This window comes from Epinephelus moara, chromosome 8 (genome assembly GCF_006386435.1).
Source record: "Epinephelus moara isolate mb chromosome 8, YSFRI_EMoa_1.0, whole genome shotgun sequence".
Taxonomy (NCBI): domain Eukaryota; kingdom Metazoa; phylum Chordata; class Actinopteri; order Perciformes; family Serranidae; genus Epinephelus; species Epinephelus moara.
The window spans coordinates 11,786,337-11,806,817 of record NC_065513.1 but is presented as its reverse complement, the minus strand read 5'-3'; the positions used below and the strand labels follow the sequence as shown (position 1 = coordinate 11,806,817).

At 43.0% G+C, this 20,481-nt stretch overlaps 1 protein-coding gene across 1 annotated transcript in view; it reads left to right on the top strand.

Moving 5' to 3' along the window:
- The window catches only part of sema4c (sema domain, immunoglobulin domain (Ig), transmembrane domain (TM) and short cytoplasmic domain, (semaphorin) 4C), a 38,674-nt gene extending 19,281 nt beyond the window's left edge, over positions 1 to 19,393 (top strand). The window contains exons 8-14 of the mRNA XM_050051565.1: positions 3,923 to 4,067; positions 4,651 to 4,864; positions 8,039 to 8,154; positions 11,059 to 11,216; positions 12,573 to 12,664; positions 12,873 to 15,401; positions 18,141 to 19,393. Coding sequence (XP_049907522.1) covers positions 3,923 to 4,067; positions 4,651 to 4,864; positions 8,039 to 8,154; positions 11,059 to 11,216; positions 12,573 to 12,664; positions 12,873 to 13,768 — 1,621 coding nt within the window. The 3' untranslated portion in view covers positions 13,769 to 15,401; positions 18,141 to 19,393. The remainder of the gene's footprint in view (positions 1 to 3,922; positions 4,068 to 4,650; positions 4,865 to 8,038; positions 8,155 to 11,058; positions 11,217 to 12,572; positions 12,665 to 12,872; positions 15,402 to 18,140) is intronic.
- Positions 19,394 to 20,481: the final 1,088 nt, after the last annotated feature.

Sequence of the window (20,481 nt, the reverse complement as noted above, 5' to 3'; positions counted from 1 at the left end):
TGTAACACAGACTAGAGATACAGCTCAATTTCAGTGTCGTCCTCGGATGAATGCGAGTTAATTAGTACATGTGCCATCTGCTGTCAGGGCGAGACACTGCGTCACTTTGCCAACATGTCAGACACTCAGCTTTTTATTAAAGTTGTGGGTCAGCCAGCCACTCTGATACGATGGCTCTAATTATGTACTTTATGTGATTAGGTATTTACTGTGTAATTGGGCTTTTAATATAATGGGCCTTTAACTGACAGTAATGGGAGTTTTTTTGAGTGGTTACAACTCAAGTGTGCTTGAACATGTTTTATTGGTTTTATTGGTGATTTAATACCACATGGACTTGATGTTGCTTCAGACGATAGTGAACCATTTGCTAAACAGAATCAGACTGATTTAATGAGGTCCTGTGCTACAAACTTTTAATCATAAATATCAATAGGCTGATGATTGACTCATTGGTTGAGTCAAATTATTTACATCACCCATCACTTCTTATACCTTCCAATTTGAGAGTCATGACCCAACTACTTTATTTCATCGCGGGAGCAGAAACGCATCATCATAGTAGCAGCAAATTACATATCTTGAACACTTCTGAGACTGATCAGGGAAAGCAGACTCTGCTGATGTCCACTGTTTCTGGCTCCTTGTTTATAGCTTGATAAAAAATTAATTTAGGATCAAATCGACTTTTCTGACATTTTTCTTCTGAAGAGAAAACTCATTTCAAGTGATAATTAAACTACAATCTGGTGATTAGAAGGGTGTTGACAATAGTGACTTAGTTTTGATAAGTGATTGTGGTATTATTAGTGGGGTAAAGACTGGCATTTGTCTGACCACTACAGAACTGTAATGTGTTAATGAGTTACTTATCGACAAAGAAATAGTAGCGAGGGCAGGAGGTTTTCTTTGGGAGGAAAGTTGGAGACTTTCTCCGTCTGCGGGTAATGCCCTTTGATGTGAGTCTTTTGTGTTCCTCATTGAGATATCATATCGCAAAGTGAACCAGCTTTGAACTTAAAGCTTTGTTTCTTCATTCAGAGTTCCTACACTGCCGCTCGAAAAAAACAAAAAGAGCCTAATCCTTTTTCTCTGCGTGACTCGCTGGGGATTCCTTAAAGCCCCCTGGCTTTGATAGAGATAACATTAAGATAATTGGACATTATGTAAATGACGACTCAGAGTTCAAGCCATAATCTGACTGAATAGGCTAGCTTTTTTAACTTGCTAAGACATCAGGGCTGTCCTTTCGTTTTGATGTCACCTTATAAAACCCGTGGCACTGCTGCACATTAACAGTACTGTTCCAGACTGGAAGAGCACTTCCCTTACAGGACAAATCGCAGTATATGAATTCAATGTTACAGCAGTAGTTCAAACTCTGTGTATCTAATGAATGTTCAAACAAATAACTGCAGTAAGACTGTACATTTGGGACCTTGCTACTTCCTGACTGTATGTCATCCTGCTAAAGAACCAATCCAGAACATTATTGTCCTGTTTTAAAGCTGTGATAGGCAAAAATTTGGAAAAGGGAAAAAAAAAATTGAAAATACACCCTCCTCCTGCAGCCCCACCCACTCCCCTCTCTGTCCTAAGCCCCTCCCACCAGGCAAACACCACCACATGCACGCGCTTCATACAGTAACCCAGTGTTTCCCATACATTAATTCATTTAATGTTATTTCATTCATCAGCCCACAAATGAGGAAAAAAATAGCTAGCTAGCTACCCCATGGTCTCTCTGACTCCCCATCACTGTCAACTGCTTCCTTGCAGAGGGCAGGGAGCAGCTTGAGAGACAGACCTCGGCAGCTATAGCGACTCGAATTAGGCCAGCACAAACCCGCTTGAGCACCAGGTGTCACAGTGTGCTGGTGGCCAGTGGCAGCATCTGGTCTATCCTGTGTAACAGCAGCAACATAAAGTTTGCTGATCAGGCAGAAAGGCTGGGTTGTCCAGAGCTGGGGTTTACACTGACTGGCTCTGAAGTGGCTGCCTGCTCTTCTTCTGGCAAGGTGGTCCATAGCTGAAGGGAGTGAGGCAGAGGACACACTATGATTCGAGGCTCCAGCAAACCAAATCCTTTGGCTTCAGTTAGCAGAAGGTTAAACTATTAGCAACATTTTCTGTCTATCTCTGAGTCCTTCGGCTGATATGATACTGTCTTCAGACTCTCTTTTTGATGAGTCCATCTTCCTTTTTTGGGTTGTTTTGCAGTGTGGTCAGTTGTTGCCAGTGCTGATATAGCAACTTTAGCCCCTTTTATGCTGCCAGATTTTCCGCGAATGTTGGGCCATTTTGCTGGCATGGATTGGCAAGTTGATCCGAGGTGCCCAATTTTCCGCCTCGTAGGGTAGTCATATTGGCGGAACCCTTTTAGTTTAAACAGACCAAGGCCTTCCGCAACGGGACCTGTGGGAGGAGCTGTTGATGACGCTGCACGTGCAAGCCACTGGCAGTGGATAAACAGGAAAAAGCTGATGGCAGAAATTAGCGTGCAGCTATTAGCAAGAGGGAAAAGCAAACCTGACAGACACTGTAAAGATGAGCAACTGGGGAGACAAGGAATTGCACGCCCTCCTTGTCCTCGCAAACGAAGAGGCCATTAACCGTCAGATGACTGGGGGGAGGAACGGGCCGATTTACAAGAGAATTGCCGCCTGACTAGCCGCGGCTTCCCTCCCACGTCACTGTTTACGTCACACGCTGAGCTACACGTTTTGTTACTTGCTCACGCCCCCCATTGCCCCGAAGAAGGCACATTCTGTATAAACAAAAGTAGGTAGGCGGCATTTTGCTGCACTCCCCGATTTTGTTTTTATACTGCCAATGCTGAAAAAAGACTGATTGGGCTTTCCTGCAAATTTGCACAATTCCTATCTACAAAGGGCTTTTCTTTACAGGATTGTCCACCATTGAATCAGGTTTCACCGAAAGGATGTGCACACTTATCTGCATTTTTAGAACAGCCAATAGGAACACCCTCTCTCTGAAATGACCTGTGATTGACCAGAGTCTCCCATTATGGGCTAGATGGCCAATTAGAGGTTCAGAAGTCTAGTTTTCTGTCTTGGTCCACCTCAGTTACAATATGCTCAAAGTTTAATATGGGAGTTTTGCCCAGTGGCGCTAAAATTAAACTGCCTACTGCCCACTAGATTTAAGGTACAAAATTTGACATATTCATGACTATATGTCTTTCAGTTTGAGAGCTAAATAAAAAAGATGGGTTCATTCCAGTGAATGAGCATGGAGATCAAATATATTTGTGAGTTGAGGAGCACAAGTATGATTTAATATGGCAGGGTCATGCGTCAGTACCCAATTTCAGTCCCACTTTGGGTCTAAAATTGGGTTGGGGAAAAAAAATTGAGATCCCAAACCCCCGACCTTATCATTAAATGAAATGCATTTCCTGAGTCACAGCACCAACTGATTGATTTCAGCAGCCTATCAAGGAGGTGTATTACATGTACATCAATTTGTACATCAGTCTGCTTCACCACAGAAAGAGTGGAGCTGTGTTGACACATCTAATCATGTCAGCTCATTCAATAAAGCACACTATAGGCTATAGGGTTAATATTTACTATACATATTTACTGCACTGTGATTTGTGAAAATGTTGTTTTAAAGAACGACTGCTCACCTTGAGTTCTTCCCAATTGTAAACATATTATTTAGTTCATATCCTGTGCTTTCAACATGCATCAGATGTGTGTATTTTGATATATTTTACCATATCCCGCTCTGTTTAGTATATCGCATTTTTGCGTGTTAGTCTGGCTTTACTTGTGCTGCATCCAGAAGCTATCCGCTACTGAAAAGTCACATTTTACACAAGTGGATGAAAGGTAATCTGCCCCTCCAATTTTACTGCCACACATCAGTTATTCTGTGCCTTGCTGCCATGTTTCAGGGGTGATGTGGACGTGTCGGCAGTGTGCCAGTACCCAATTTCTGAGGTGAAGAAGGTGTTCGAAGGATACTACAAAGAGTACAGGGAGGCATCTCAAAGGTGGGGGCGTTACACCGGCGCTGTCCCTGTTCCACGGCCTGGATCGGTAAGAAACTGAGTCTTGTATTAGCACATATGATATATGATGTTTGGTAAATCCAAATGTTTCAGGCAACTTTAGGAAGTAAGAATAGAAAGTACTATTCTAAAATGTACGGTTTTTGTGCACTTTTTTTGTCAACTACTGCATCACAAAAACAGAGATAAGTGGGCTGAGGAGCGATAATGAAAGAGGGAGGGGGGGGGCAGGAATGAGTGGCGTGGGGTACTGTAGTGATGAAAGTGGAAAAGAGCAAAAGCTGGCACAACACGAAAAGCTAAGAATGTAATGATCCAAGACGAAAGGAAGGGAAGCAGAGGAAGGGGTGTGATGGTAGGCGGAGGTGAAAGCAAGAGTGAAAGAAAGATGGAGAAGAGGAGAGAAGGGGAGGGAGGGAGGGAATGATCTGAAAGCCAACAAGCCATGCCAACCTGTGCCAGCTGCAGCTAAAAAGTTTCCTCCTCTTCCTCTTTCTCCTTCTTGGCCCTCTCACTTTTCCCTTCACCCTTTCCTCCATTTCTTTCCATCCACCATTTCCCCTGTGTCCTTTTCCCACCCTCCGTCTCTCCGTCCTCTGTCTGTGCTGCAGTGTATAACTAACTCAGACAGGGAGAGTGGCTACAGCAGCTCCCTGCAGCTGCCTGACGCCACACTCAACTTTGCCAAGAAGCACCCGCTGATGGAGGGCAAAGCTCTGGCTCGCCCCCTGCTGCTCACCAAGGGTGTCAACTTCACAAGGCTGGCCGTGGATCGGGTTAAAGGCTTGGACCCGCGGGAATACAACATGCTCTTTATTGGCACAGGTACAAATGACATGGAGGTTCCTGTTATTGCTGCAAAGATGGCCCTATTGATTTTTTTAATTGAAAAATATTGACATTGGGATCAGCCAGTAGAATTCAATTAATGAAATCAGTCTTCCACCTCTTTGTAACTCCTACTCAGCTTCAAATGACAGTTGAACTGCTTGTAGTACTTACTTTTCAAATGCTAGTTTAACTGCTGTCAGTGCTTCTTCTAAAAACTGACAATTCAACTTCCTATCGAACTTATAGATTTTAAATGCTTTAGCAAATGTATGTTTTGGCACTTTGAGCACCACAAGCCGAGTGCCATCTAGTTCTGTTATATTTGAGAGAAGGCAGACATCCCTGTGGCAGATATCTCCAATACTCTGCAACTCACAACAAATAATTTAAATGAATAAATGGCACAACAAGAGGAGAAATATGCATTTTTGATTTTGTGGCCAACTGTCCCGTTGAGCTGCATCTCCCATTCAGTATCTCAGATGTAAACAGTTACCACATTCAGACATTTTCACCCATTTTCACCCATTTACAGTGTTACTACATTGCATTTTTAACATGCGTGTACATTTCCATTTTCTTCAGAAAGTTTATCCTCTCACGTGTTCACAGTTTTTTGGCACAAAATAACAACAACCAAGAGAAGAGCACACTCACCAGCTTTAAAAATGACAGTAGTGTTGAATAATCACCTTCATGACACAGAATCTACATATGTAAATTAAACCTTACAAGCTAAGCTTAAAGCTGTTTTGTTTTTTTTTGTTTTTTTGCAGTGTTGTTGTATTGCAGTAGATTATACAGCATATAGTGTTCCTGTTATTATGCCCACTTACAGTAGTATGGTGTTCTCTTGATGTGGCAAAGGGAATTCACCCGAGGTACACAGTCTTTGTTCCTATTCCCCTACTGTGTGTGTGTGTGTGTGTGTGTGTGTGTGTGTGTGTGTGTGTGTGTGTGTGTGTTAAGGGGAGTTGCACACAGCATTTGTTGAAGAGATGAGAGCTTACAGGCCATGGCAGCAGACAGGGACAGGTACTGGCATTAGGTATGGTGGCACAAAACAACCTGCCATCTGGCCAGACTTCAGCTGAGTTTCAATTAAGGACTTGATTTGCATGCTGAGATCCATCTTCATGCATCAAAGGAAACATCTACGTACGCACGACTTAATTAATATCTCCAGTCAGTAGCCATCGGGCCCATATGCAGGTGTCCTGTTTTGGCACGGATCTGAAATCAGCCGGCCCTCAGAGTCGTAATCCTGAATAACACAGATCTGACAGTGGATTCCAGGCAATGGGAATTTGAATGCAGCCCATCTCATGAATGGAGAGAGACTCAACTACTTACCATTCAGATCACTGCAGCGGCAGAGTGACTGTGGATAGTGACTGTGGCAACTGACAGTGCGACAACAGCGGACTCAGGGCTTCTCTGCTGGCAAGCAGGGAGGCTGAGCCCGGACACACACATGGACACACACACATTGGTAACACACTCACAAATTGATATACACAAACACACAGAGATACACACGCGCACACTTCCTGAGCCAAGTGCAGTCATCCCCGCTTGTCGTGCTTCACAGCACAAACTCAACAGGGCCCTTGGCAGACGTGCGCTCATAGTGCCAATTGGGCTGCGGGCTTGATTAGCTATTAGCTGCAGCATAGCGACAGCTGATGTGAAAAAAAGTGAGAGAGAGAGGGAGCGCATGTCGAGACGGTTTTTCAGAGAAACCAGGCTACAGGATTGAGGGATTAGCCGACACTGGTCCCTGACGCCGCGAGAGGCAAGTGTGATGATATGCCTGCTGCTTGCTATGCCTGCGTGTGTGTGTGTGTGTGTGTGTAGGTGTAGGTGTGTGTGTCTGTGTGTCTGTGTGTGTGTACATGTATTTCCCTCAAGCCTCCCGTTGGCTATTATCTGTGACAGTCTCTTAATCGAGAGGGCCACACAAGAAAGCACATGTCAGCACGTTACACTACTCCATCCCATAGATATAGATACACACACACACACACACACGCACACACATCAAGGTCACCCCACCAGCTGTGCCTGAAACGTCATCGCAGGGGATCTAAACTCGCTCACAATGCCCTACATGAAAGAGCGCAGGATCTGCTCTTCCTTCCTCTTCCAGCATCAGCTCCCCACACGCCACTTGAAAAAGTCTCTGATAATATTACCTTTACCCAAGGTCTTTAAAGGCCGGGAACAGCATCTCAACTCTTTGAAATTCACCTTTAGATCGTTTCTTGCTGAGCTGGACGCCATTCTGGCAGGAGAGGTTGTTTTCGTTTTCATTTCCTGTCTTTCTCAGCTGCATGAGTAGCATGAAATTTTAGTGCAGCTAGCGTTAAAGTTTCACAAATCGAAGTTGATGAAAGTTGCAGACAACTTGATGACACTGTAGCGATGTGCATTTGTTGTCATGCATGTAACCGCAAGCGTACTTTTACTGTGAAGACTGCTTTCTCATTGTCTTTAATAGACCTTTTTCACGTCAGGCAGTTTTACATCATAAAAATGCCAACATTTTACATACAAGCATTTAATGTAATTAATAAAAGATCATCCTGATGATTTTCAGCTTGTGCTTCAATATTTAAATCCATTGCGATGACATCAAAGGAGTGTGTTTGTATGTCATAATATCTCACCATTAATATTTTAATGAACTTCTATGCAGTCGCAGGTGTGTCTTTGTGAATTTGGTAGTATATTGTTAATATTTAAGTGAAATACTGTGCAGTCACAGGTGTTTGTTTGCGCATCATTAATATTTAAATTGACTGGTGTGCAGTCACAGGTTTATGGGCAAATTTATTAAATCACATCTCTATTATTCAGATGAACTGGTGTGCAGTCACAGGTGTGTGTGTGTGTGTGTAAATATTTTTTAATATCATATCAGTGATATTTAAATGAGCTGTTCCGTTGTCAAAGGTGTGCGTTTATTGGCTATTTTGTCTCGAGGATTCAGCCGAGTGCCGAAGCTATCTGTTTGAAAAATATATGTTTTTATGCATGCCATGGAAAATTGCCCTGCAGGGGGAAAAAAAAGTCTATTGCACTGAAGTGAACTTGAATTGAAAGTTTGGCTGAACAGAAGTGAAGTGAGCCGTATCCTCTTTTCTTTTCCTCTCCTGTGTGCCTCAGCGGAGGGCTGGCTGCAGAGAGTGGTGATCCTGGGCACCGAGGCCCACGTGATAGAGGAGATCCAGCTGTTTGAGACACCCCAGCCGGTGGACAGCCTGACTATCTCCCACTCCAAGGTAAGGAAAAGGGGAAATGATGTCTGTCAGTTATTCCATGAATAGGGCATTAGCAGCAATTTTACATATGCACTACACTTTTACACAAATCATAGACTCAGAATATGAAAACAATTGTATAATGTCTAAGGAAATATCCCCTGATGATGTCACCAGGGTTAGCTCGACATTTTTGATGGAAAGGCTGCATAACAAACTGAGGGCATTGAGTTTGAAAATGTGGGAATTTTCCAGACAGGGAGAGTCTTAAGAAAAGATGCCATTTTTGGAGCTTAACCCAAACTAGTAAGAAAACCAAGTTGGAAGGCAAAAATTTCATGGATGTATAAAGAGACTTGGATACAGCATTGGAGACCCCGTTCATTTCTATGAAAGTTGCTCAGTGGCACATGAAGCAAAAAACGTTCCAATGACATGTATAAAATTACCTTGATTATCAGCGCAGCTTCCACATGATTGGGTCCTTAGAGCAAGTGCACAAGACACTTAAACCAGCCGAGCCAGACACTTCCGTTTTAGCCATCTGCTGACTTAAATGGGAATAAAATGATTTAATCCTGTGGCTCTTCTAGATTTTCCAAATGTGATAGCAGCAAATGGATCGAATCCTCATAGCGAAATGAGTCATTTCACGGGTGTTGTGACACTCAAATAAATGTATCCACTGATTTACAGACGACTCTTTCACAGTGTAAATCAATGTAAATAACAAAAGTCTTTGTGTGCCCAATGGCATCACGTGACGGACTTTAAAGTGATAATTCCACTGTCTAGCCACTGCAAAAATTAGCTTCAAAGCCTGGTGCACCTCCTGGGGGCCTGAAAATTATTCATAGCACTGCCATACTCAAATAATGATAAACAGTGATGAACTAGCCATCAAGGCACCCTGTTGGTTTCAGGCAGGGATATTCAACTTGCTTTGCCCGGGGGCCACGTATGCAAAATGACAAGAGGCCAGGGGCCATTTTATAAACAAACAGAAATATTTATCAGTATATATAATAGATAAATTGCCTTTCAGTGTTAGCTGTCCTCACTCATCTTTGCCAAGAGGCAAATCCAGTTGAAACAGCTCCTCACAGGTCAAGTGTACGTAGGGGTGTTTCTAGGATTTGAGGACATTGGGGGCAGGGGGGCCACATTTTGTTGATAAACAAGCTCTATTTTGATGCTTTTTTATGCACTCTGGCATCCTGTTTACATTCACAGCACATTCTCTGTGTGAATCAATTTATTTTTACCGTGAATTAGAAAATTGGTTGGCGGGCCACGTGGCACCCTATGCGGGCTGTAAGTTGAGTATCACTGGTTTAGGGGTTGAGATATCAATCATGAACTGCAATGCGCCGGATTCAAATCCAGCCCAGGACCTTTGTTGCCCATCTCTCTTCCTCATTTTCTGTCATCTCTCTCTTCTATCGCTATCTGATAGAGGCATAAAAAGCCCCACCAAAAAATAAATTAAAAAGCTGGCAGTCACAAAGAGGGGCGAGACGATGATTGTTTGAATATGAGGAGGGCGAGCAAAGTGTTGACACATAAAAAGTGATAGACATAGAGAAGTTTAAATCCTGCTGACTTTCTCACCTCTTCACAGCTGACCAACCACAGCGTAAAGCGAGGATAAGTAGTGCGGTGTTGTTTCAGAAAGCTATAGAAATTGTCGGATGCAGCCATTCAATTCTGATGTGTGGGTGGAGGGGGTTCAAATCACTGCAGGGCCCCTTTTAGATATGTTGCTTCCATTTAGTTTAGTCTGATATTTCCAAGACAAAAAGGAACGTCTCAAAATGCTTTAAATCTTGTGTTGGCATTTCAGTTGATTCATCTCTGTTTGGATAAATTTTTGTCAAGAACATGTTCAAAGACTAGATTCAATACAACAAACTGAGGCAAGGGAGATTTTAATAACAAGAAAGCAGCTCTTCCGTTTTTTCTTGTTTTTTTTGATTGTTTTTTTTTTTTTTTTTTTTTTTTGAGCTTCCAGCAGCTCCCACTCAGTAAAGCATAGCCATGTGCATGTTATCGTCATGGACTCCTAGATGTATTGTCTTCTGTCTGAGAGATGAGAAGTCTTAATGGTCTCTCAGGGGGAAAAGTTACTTAAAGTTCTTTTGTCTTTCTTGGTACAACCAGCATGGTCCTGTACTTCTTTTGATCATATCCCTTGAAAGTATAGTTTCGGGGTTCCATTTGGTTGCTGTGCTGTTGCATCATTGGTATTCAAAGATAGCAGTGGGACTTTGTCTTCTGCTGATCTGTTAATACCCTTTTTGCCAGACAGTTACAATCATAGATTCACTGACAGCAGACAGGCAGTCAGCACGGGGCCACTGGCCCGCTGCCACTCAGCAGATGTTTTTATCAACACTGCCCTTTTTCAGATCAAGTGTTGCCTTATGAATCCAAAACCCGCCTCACAATAACAGTAATTACAATCCGTCACCTCTGCGGGGTATTGAACCTCTGCCCCTGTTGTTTTCTCAGTGTCCCTGCCCTGTCAACTGAGCCTGCGTGTTGACACCGGCTGTGTCCCCGTGGCTCGCGTCCGCCGATCGATGCAGTTTTGACGAGGCGTTCCCTACCCCAAAGCTCGCTGCTTATCTCATTAATGCTGGCTTAGCCGCGACCAGACATTTTATAACAGCTTTCGCGAAAAGAGCGCAATCCAGATTGGATTGGAAGAGGGTCAGGGGGGTGAATGTTATTGTAATTGAGAGTGATTATCCCATTATCTCCTATAACCCCTAACTGAGTCACTCTCCCTCTCTCTCTCTGTTTATCTTTCTCCTTGTTTTTCATCTCTCTCTGGTTTCTGTCTCTGGGTGATGGCTGGATCTGTTCTTTGTCTTCCTCTTTCTCTCTGCTTCTTCTTCTTCTTCTCTCGCTGTTTGTCTGCAGAAGTACTTGTACATCGGCTCTCGTTCGGAGGTTCTTCAGCTGCCTTTGGCCAACTGCAGCCGCTATCAGTCTCAGCCAGACTGTCTGCTCGCCAGGGATCCCTACTGCGCTTGGGACAGCGAGGGTCGGGCCTGCATCCGCATCGACCTCCATCGCGGGTAAGACCTATGTGCACCCATGGATTCATACGATAAACTAAATATAAATAATAGAATGGGCTTGGTATTGATATTTTAAAAGCCAATTGTAACTATTGGCAAAGCCTCTGGAAGTATATAGATATTATGTTAACTCTATATTGACACTACACTAATGAAAGTCTTTTAGCTGGATATTAGCAGTTCCTTACAGGAGAGTGAGGCAAGTTTCATTGCAGGTTTTGCAGACTTTCACCCTGAAGCGGTTGAGTCAAATCCTCCTGCTTTACATGCTGTGATTTCCTTTGTGGAACAAACATTGCAATAAGACTATACTGACAAGCTGTGGTCAGAACTGGATTACATTGATCATATCCATGTTGTAATAAAAGCCTAATATATTGTATTTGTCTATTTTAAGATCCAGTATGTAGGATTTAGGGGGATATATATTGGCAGAAATAGATTATAAGTGTCTTTTCTTTAGTGTATAATCACCTTAATATAAGAATCGTTGTGATTTTGTTACCTTAGAATACGCTGTTTATATCTACATAGTAAGCAGGTCTACATCTAATGGAGTCCACCATGTTACACCGCAATGTTTCCACAGTAGCCCAGAACGGACAAACCAAACACTGACTGTAGATAGAGCCACTTGGGTTTTTGTGCCAGCCACGACAGTTGGCAGCCCCTCCACGATGAGCCAAACAGCATGAGGAAAACAGTGATTTTTAACATGGAAGGGCTTCATTCAGTATTTTACCAGTTTAAATCACTGGAGTTGTTTGTTTGGGAGAGGAAGAGACTTATTCAGATAATTCGTCTCCCGGTAAAAACCTCCTGAACATCTGGATCATAATTAATCAGAGAAAAACGGGGAGCACACGTCAGTAGGTGCCGGACTGGGACCAGACAAACAGCTTAGCAAAAATGTTGATTTGTAACCTGACATTGCTTTATTTAGTGTTTTTACTGGTTTAAATCACCTCGTCCTTTTGTTTTGAAGAGGCAGATACATCCGCGGATATTTCAGCTCCCGTAAAAAAAAAACAACAACTCCTGAACAGTGAACACTTGGAGTTCAGGCTTTGCACATGGGAGAAGTTTCAGCTGGTTGCAATTTGCACTCCTCACCACTAGATGCTATTAAATCCTACACACTGCTCCTTTAAAGACATTTGGAGCTTATTTCTAGCGAAAATGCGAGCTTTTAAAATTGTGTTTTCTGTAGATTTAGGTCATTTGGAGTATTGTTATAATTATTTTTGTTACACAACGGATTGCACATACACATGCTGGATCCAGTGTTGTCTGTAGCACTCAGTGTGACCATGATTAATCTTCTGCTCTGCTCTCTGCCCTTCCCCCTCCCAGGTCCACCTCCTCCCTGTCACAGGACCTCATGCTGGAAAGGTTCAGCCGGGGAAAAGCCAAGTTCGATAAGCCCGTCTCCATCCCCAGCCCCGGTGAGTACGAGGCCAAACCTCAGTAGTGGCCCCTTGTGGGAATTGACTGTCGGTGCAGGAGCAAGTCAGCAGCAAGAAAAGAGAATAGACTTGGACTGAGCTGAATAAATTGAATTAAGCAGAAGAGAGCTGGCTGCAGAGGAATATGAATTATTATGGATGACACTTAACCACCTCTCTTTTCTACTCCTCTCCTTTTCCTCTGCAGAACACTCCCGTCTGAGGAACGTCACAGTGGTGGTGGGCTCTGACATGGTGCTGCCTTGCCAGCTGGTCTCCAACCTTGCTCAGCCCTGCTGGGTTCTTAACGAACGTGAGCTCCAGCTGGGTGACCCAGAGGCAGGAGGGCCCCGCTTCGACCGGACCCTCAAGGCCCTTGTCGTCCCCGAGGCAGGCCAGATGCAAGCAGGCCGCTATATCTGCTACTCTGAGGAGCAGGGCGTCAAGTTTCAGACAGAGCGCTACCAGGTGGCCGTAGTAGCCAGCGCCCCAGTCTTTATGGAGGCCCGGGCTCCAGACAGCAGCATGGGGCTCTTCTGGGTGCTCGTCATCACCCTTGGAGCAGCGTGCTTGTTGCTCCTTGTAGCAGCTCTTTACTTGCGCAGGAGGCTGAAGCTGGCACTGGGAAAGGGAGCCGACATGAAGCCTCTTGAAAGCACCTTGGTCTACCCCATCACCCTGCCCAAGGAGCCACCCACTTTTGTGCCCAGCAAGATGCCCAGCGATGAGGATCGTTTCTGGGAGACAGGCGCCAACTACTACTACTCGGATGGCTCGCTGAAAATCGTTCCCGGTCACGCCCTGGGGCCCAGCAGCGTCAGCAGCACGGCGTCACCCAGCGCCATTCCCGGCCAGCCCATCCACTCCCCAAGCCGTCTCAGCCTCACCAATATTCGAGGCTCGGGTAGCAACGGCTATATCCGCCTCAACCTGAGCACAGCAGGGGAGGAGAGGGCTAGCGGGGCTGGTGCTGGGGGCGGCGGGTTGGGAGGCCTGGGCATGAGCGGGAACGACTACTCAAGCCCCTTCAAGGAAGAGCTGAGACGCACTCTGCAGCAGAGAAGCGTGCTGCCCGATGCCAACCCCGAGGAGTCGTCCGTCTAGGCCTGTCCTCCTCCGTCTCCGTTCCCTGAGTTGGAAAAAACAAAAACAACCAACCTACCTCCCTCCTTTTGAGGATGCCTGCTCTCTCTCTCTCTTTAAGTGACATGCTGTCAATTCCCCATGCTCTCTCTCTCTCGCTCTGCCAATGCCTGTTTGGCTCACTGTTGACATTTATAGCACACAGCATGTTAAATATACACACTCATACACTGTGTTCGCCAACATGCACTCCTATAATTATTATGTTCTGGGCAACATGCAGTCATGGTTGTGGCTTTTTTCTGCTTCCACTGTGCAATCGCCATTTGTGTAAATTGTGTATTTAAAAAGGCTGAACGCAGAGGAGAACACCTCAAGCATGGAAATCAAACAAATGGCGTTACACGTTCTCTGAAGGGCACATTTCTTTTAACGTTGAGTGGACCAAGAGGCTTTTAGCCCCTGTGCTGAAACAAGCTGACGAACGGGCAAGCGCAACTGACTGGAAATATTGAACTGATACTCTGTCCTTCTGTTCCTCTGTGCAGCTTACTGCACTTAAAAAGTGGAAGCCTGTCTTCCCTTTTTTGTATTTGTGAGCCAAGAGCGTGAGAGCGGTATAAAAAGACTAATTAATCTCGAAGCAAGACGACAATCACGTCCCCGTAGCAGGACCTCTGCGAGGGACCGAGAGGAGAGGAGAGAGAGCGAGAGACAAAGAGAGAGGAAATTAAATGGAAAATGAAGTGAATTGGAGTGAAAGACGCAAGGGGGAGTTTTGAATGAAGGACAATCTCTCAAGACTTTCTCTGCTCGATTTGTATTTTTTCTTTTCTCCCACGTTGTATTTACCCCCGGAGAAAGTCCTTGATCCCTTCCAATTTCATTTGTTGTGATGGTTGGTTTGAATTAAGACATTTCTTGTTGTTCTTTTTCTACGTCTTACTGACTACAGCAGTGTTCGTTATCAAGTGACTCCCCTTTGTGAATGACAATGTGAGGGCAAGCGCTTACATTCCTCGCTCAGCCCTGCAAGGTGACCTTCAAACGCACCTTCAAGTCCAATATACTACAAGTGCACTCCAGACGACATTTATTAGAGTCAAAGTGTGTAACAGATATGTGTTTTGGCTGAGCCCTTTTGGACGTTTGTTCATCGCTGCAGAAAGAAAAAGGCTATTTGCATTCAGCTCTTAGCAGCGGAACAATAACTGCACACTTAATTCCAAATTGAAGCTGACGTGAAGACATTAGGCATAGAGAATGTAGTTGAACCCTCACTGTTGCGACCGCTGGATGTCTCAATAAGTGCTTTATATCTTATGTGTATGGCGAGGGTGGGAACTTGCACTGCCAAGAAGGAAACTACCCTCTCCCACACAAACACACTCACAGTCCTCTGAATGCCAACCATCCTGGACCATAGTGTGTTTGTGACGCACCCTTAAACCCCAACAAACCCCTCCCTCTTACCGATGCCCAGAGACTGACCCGGGGCAACTGTGGACTTATACAGAGCAAGAGCACTGTAAAACACAACAACACAAAAAGATGACACAGACAGTGTTGATGGAAGATTGGACAGACAGACTGATTGCTGCCGTGCTGACAAACTGCTGGCTCCAGGCGGGAAGCAGCCATGAACCAGTGAAAGGTATTGTTCCACTTAATTAAATTCATGCAAACAGATTCAAGCAAAGTCCCAACCTTTAACGATTTCCAATTTAGCTTTTTGGCTGCTCAGTGTAGTGTTAAGAATTATTTAGTTTGTTTATCTGGCTGTCCCTTTGCTCGACTTATCACTAAAGGAAATGCGCTTATTTGCTTTCTTACTAAGGATTAGGTTAGAAGATCGATACCACTCTCATATTTGTCTGTTAAGTATGAAGCTACAGCCAGGAGACAGTTAGCTAAACTAGCATAGAAACTGAAAGCAGGGGAAAAGAGTGAGCCTGGCTCTTTCCAAAAGTCTGGAAGCTCACTAAATAACCTGCTACATCTTGTTTGTGTATCTAAAAACAAAGTTGTGAACCCCATAAAGTCACTACCCTTGGCCAAGAAGTTGTCTGGCATATCGACCCCACGCCAAACTGCATTTTACACTTTAGTTTCTGTACAGATTAATCTAAGGAGATATAACGTGTTAATTATGCCTCATTACCACTGCATGGTTCTGCTGACCTGTGATATCAGGTGCTTTCCTCAATTGTGTTTTCCACTGCGGGCAGTATCCAATTTAGGCAGGATTCTTAACCGATTGTCATAGCAACATTGCAGAAACTGCCATGACATCATCCTCGGCTCCATACATTCTGTGTTGCTCCATCCAGCTCTCACTGGATCCTTTTATCTGCAACCAAACAGAGGTTTTTGCCATTTTTAAATATTTGGTTTGAGTAAATGAAAAAACAATTTTGGCTGTTAATTACACTTAGCTTGGCTTTTAAAAATGGTGGGTTTGTGCAGGCTGTTCCTTGTTTTACTAGTGACGATTCTCTGTGACCAATCAGTGGTCTCCAGAGTGTTAATTCCACCTTCCGGTATCATCTCAGCTCACTTGAGCCGTGTTTCCACTGAACACTTTCAGTATAGTACGCTTAACATGTGCGTAACTTGTACCAACCTGTACCTAAACCCTAGATCTGTTTTGCGTTTCCACCACAGACAGTACTCTTAAATATAGGCAGGGTTGTTAAGGGATAGTAATAGCCCATCACTGCTCTGTACAGCTCTTGCTGTATTTCCTCTTCACAAACGATGCAAGGGAACGTCTACACTTCGCTGACTGTCCGTGCCGGAAACGAAAATGACAAACAGGCGGCCGTGTTAAGTCTGTCACAATTGACCAAGCAACAGACCACAGTGTTTCTGGCTCCAACTTTTTATTATCTGATCAGTGTGTAGCACCTCAGTAGAGGGGTGATGGAAAAAACGGGACCAAATGGAGTATTTCTATTGATACCAAACACAACTTTTGACATTGGAAATGCAAAAATAATTCTTCTAATGTTTAATCTTACTGAACTAAACTGAATCGGACTGATTGGTGGAAATGAGGCTTTGGGACCTCAATTGAGGTGGTACCAGAAAAAGTATTAGGTACTATCCACAACTGTTGCCAATGGAAGACCAAAAAAAGAGCAAGTCAGGAATAACCAAACTGTACCATGCAGGGGAATGAAGCTTTAGTGACTTTAAGATATGCTAGCAGGTGGATTTTTTTCACTACCGCACAAAATCAGGCTAGTTGTTTACCCCTGTTGTCAATCTTTGTGCTTAGCTCCGCTTACTGGCCCAAGATGTAGCGGACAGGCATGCAAGTGGTATCAATCTTCTCATCTACCTCTCAGCAAGAAAACAAAAATGTGTTGCCCAAAAATTTCTCAAAATATCAAACGTTTAAATGATGAGACAATACAAACTACCATTGTTTGATCCGTGCCTCTATTGTTTAAGGTAACACAACATGTGTTACCTTGAAAGAGCGCTTGCAGAGAGTAGCATTATCCACGGTTAGAAGACTGATCTTGTTCTAATAATATAAAGTGGCATTATTACACTATATTGCCTATAGACTTAAAAAATGAAATGCCATAAGAGAGCTACCAGAGCTATTTCAAAACAGAATGTATTCATTAAGTTCAGTACAGTAACATCAGTGTTAACATTTAGCTCAAAGCACTGCTGTGCTGAAGTACAGCCTCACAGAGCTGCTAGCATGGCTGTAGCCTCCCAGTTATATTACATCATATGTTCTGCACCATTTGACCAGTCTACTTTTCATCAGAGGCTGTCCTTGTGCACACGTTTATTGAGGTCTTGAGGGGACAGGTGCATCAGGAAAGCTACTTTCATGGAAAATGATAAGAAAAGGAGCCAGACTGCCCGAAGCCTGAAGCTTGCGACTAGAAGATTTTATAAACGAGAAAAAGTTTCAGTCTGACAAGGATCAAAAGAAGTTGACCTTAGGAAGACCTTTGTGGGACTGAAATTGTCTGTTTAATAATAATGTTCTACTTGCAAGATTCAGACAGTACGGGACCTTTTCATAAAAAATCTCAGACTCAAACTGACAGATGACAAAATATTATTAGTTTCACAGTTGCTGCAAATTCTCATATACCCTCAGATATTATTTTTATAAGTCACCTTCACTGATTCGGTATGGTGTAATGAAGTGGTAGCATGAAGTACCAGACTAAATCGTCTAATCCTCCAACAGGCCAATCTGACCAGAGTGTGCTTTGTTCCATGGTGATGTAACACTGTCCTAAAAAATATAACCTACTTTCTGATCTAATTTCAAGGAACTTTGAAAAACAGCAAACACCACATCTGTTTGCTGTTACTAACTTTATGTTATTTTGTCCTCTCTCTGTGCTTTGTCCACCAGGGTTGGCTTTTGTTTTCGGGACATGTCTGTCGGGACCGGAGGAGCACAGCGAGAAGGAAGGGGAGGACAAAGACACCTTGTTTTGCCCCCACTGTGTACAGAGCGCTGAGAGAGATGTAGAATATCAAAATGATCCTGAGGTTGAAGAGGTACTCAGCCATCAGCACTCCATCCTAGTGTTGCATGATCCTCTGCAAGTGGACTGAACATCTTTGATATGATTCATCCTTGTACAAGTGCATCATTTTCAACGGTCATTTTTGGACTTTTACGGACACTAATATTGTGGAACAACAATGCTCTCTTTAGAAAAAAAAAAGAAAGAAAACAAAATATGTCTGATTTTATGGTTCAAGGGTTGTACAGGAATTCATGGCTGCATTTCAACATGTTTACTTTTTCTGTGCCTCTTCACCTTTTTGGATAAGCCAAAGTAGACTGCAGTTGCTTTTGTTCTTGTTGAAATACTTAAATTAATTTTATTTGATTCCAGATCGATATTTAAGTCTCAGCAGTCCGTCCACTTTGCTACACTGAGCTGATGTCTGCAACCTTTCTGCATATTTTATCCACAGCTAAATTTCCCCTCGAGCAAAAGGGCTTGAGGCTGATGGACTTCCTGTTTGCTTCCTGTTTATATGTCAGTAGTGATCTGCTGGACCCAGTTCTTTATCCCCTCACCGAATGAAAGGCTGAGTAACGTACCAAACCATTATTTAATTTGTCAGCCCCTTAAAACCAAATAAGTGTCTGTGATTGAAAGCAGATCAGTGACAGAATGTGCCCACTTTATATTACTACATCCCCTGAAGCGGATACCTAAAACATATGAGCTCTTTACACTGGTACTTGGTTATGTCTTAATATATTTCTAATTTTACAATTAGGCATTTTATTTAACACGTTGCAATGACTAAAAAGATTAAAAGAATAAAGGTCAAGCTTGAAAAAAAATGCATGTGTAACGTACTTCGGTTCTTCTGACGCATTTGTTTGCTCATAATATTTTCTCTCACACAAGGCTTTAAGTTCTGCTGTTTTCTCGCTTTATTATTTGTATTATTCTATTATCACCCTGAGTTTATTTGGCCCCATTTTGGCTTGTCTGTAATTGATCTTTCATGTTTGTTTTTAAAATATGTTAAGTAACTTATTTCACTTGTACAAACGTGTTGATATTTATTATCATTGTACATATGTCCTTATTTTTTATATGTGTACATATACACAAATAAAAATAGAGATATACTCGAGGTGTGTGATTGTGTTTCTTTAAGAGGAACTCCTCCGATTGTACACTTAAAGGTCAGTTTACTAGGAAGGACTACTCAGCCTGTGAAAACATGTATGATGTTTTAAGGGGTTCTGGAGAAGCTTCTCAGTCTGACGCAGAGTTATTATAGTTTATAGTGTTCTCCCCGTGTTTGCATGTTTGCATGTTCTCCCCGTGTCAGCGTGGGTTCTCTCCGGGTACTCCGGCTTCCTCCCACAGTCCAAAGACATGCAGGTTAATTGATAACTCTAAATTGTCCGTAGGTGTGAATGTGAGTGTGAATGGTTGTTTGTCTCTATGTGTCAGCCCTGCGATAGTCTGGCGACCTGTCCAGGGTGTACCCTGCCTCTCGCCCAATGTCAGCTGGGATAGGCTCCAGCCCCCCCCGCGACCCTCAAGAGGATGAAGCGGTTAGAAGATGGATGGATGGATGAATTCAGCTTAGTTTTTTTTAGTTATAGTTTAGTTTTTAGACTATTTTATAGTATTTATCATGATATGTGGGGTAGCTGTAAGGGGAAAGATTGAAGAAGTTAAAAATGAGCATTGCAATAGAAACAACACTTTTTGAAGGTTACTGACTCACACTCAAGTAGATATCTTAGTCTCAATAAACATGCACTAATGCCCCCTTGTGAAAGACATTTCCTTTATATTCTTATTTTCTTTTAGTTTGGTAGGTACACAATTATTATTATTAATTTTATTTATTTATTTACATGGGGGTGAAGGGGTGCTTCGTTTTTTGTTTGTTTTTTACTCAAATGTTTTTTTCCACATTTTTTTTTTGTTTAGTTTTAGTTTATTATATTAACCTTTCATCTGATTCATCTGGCCATGAGCACAGTGACATTCTTGTAATTAAAGATTCCAGTTAACAATGAAATACAACATAAAAAGTAAATTGATTGAATATATATTTTTCTAAATCAATCACATAAAAGTAATAAATAAGCAATATTGGTGAAGTCAATATATCGTAATCAGAGGCTACAGGAAATAATTCTTTAAAATGTGACAATGTGCATTCACGTTTTTTTGTTTGTCATAAGGGTTCATGTGTTTATG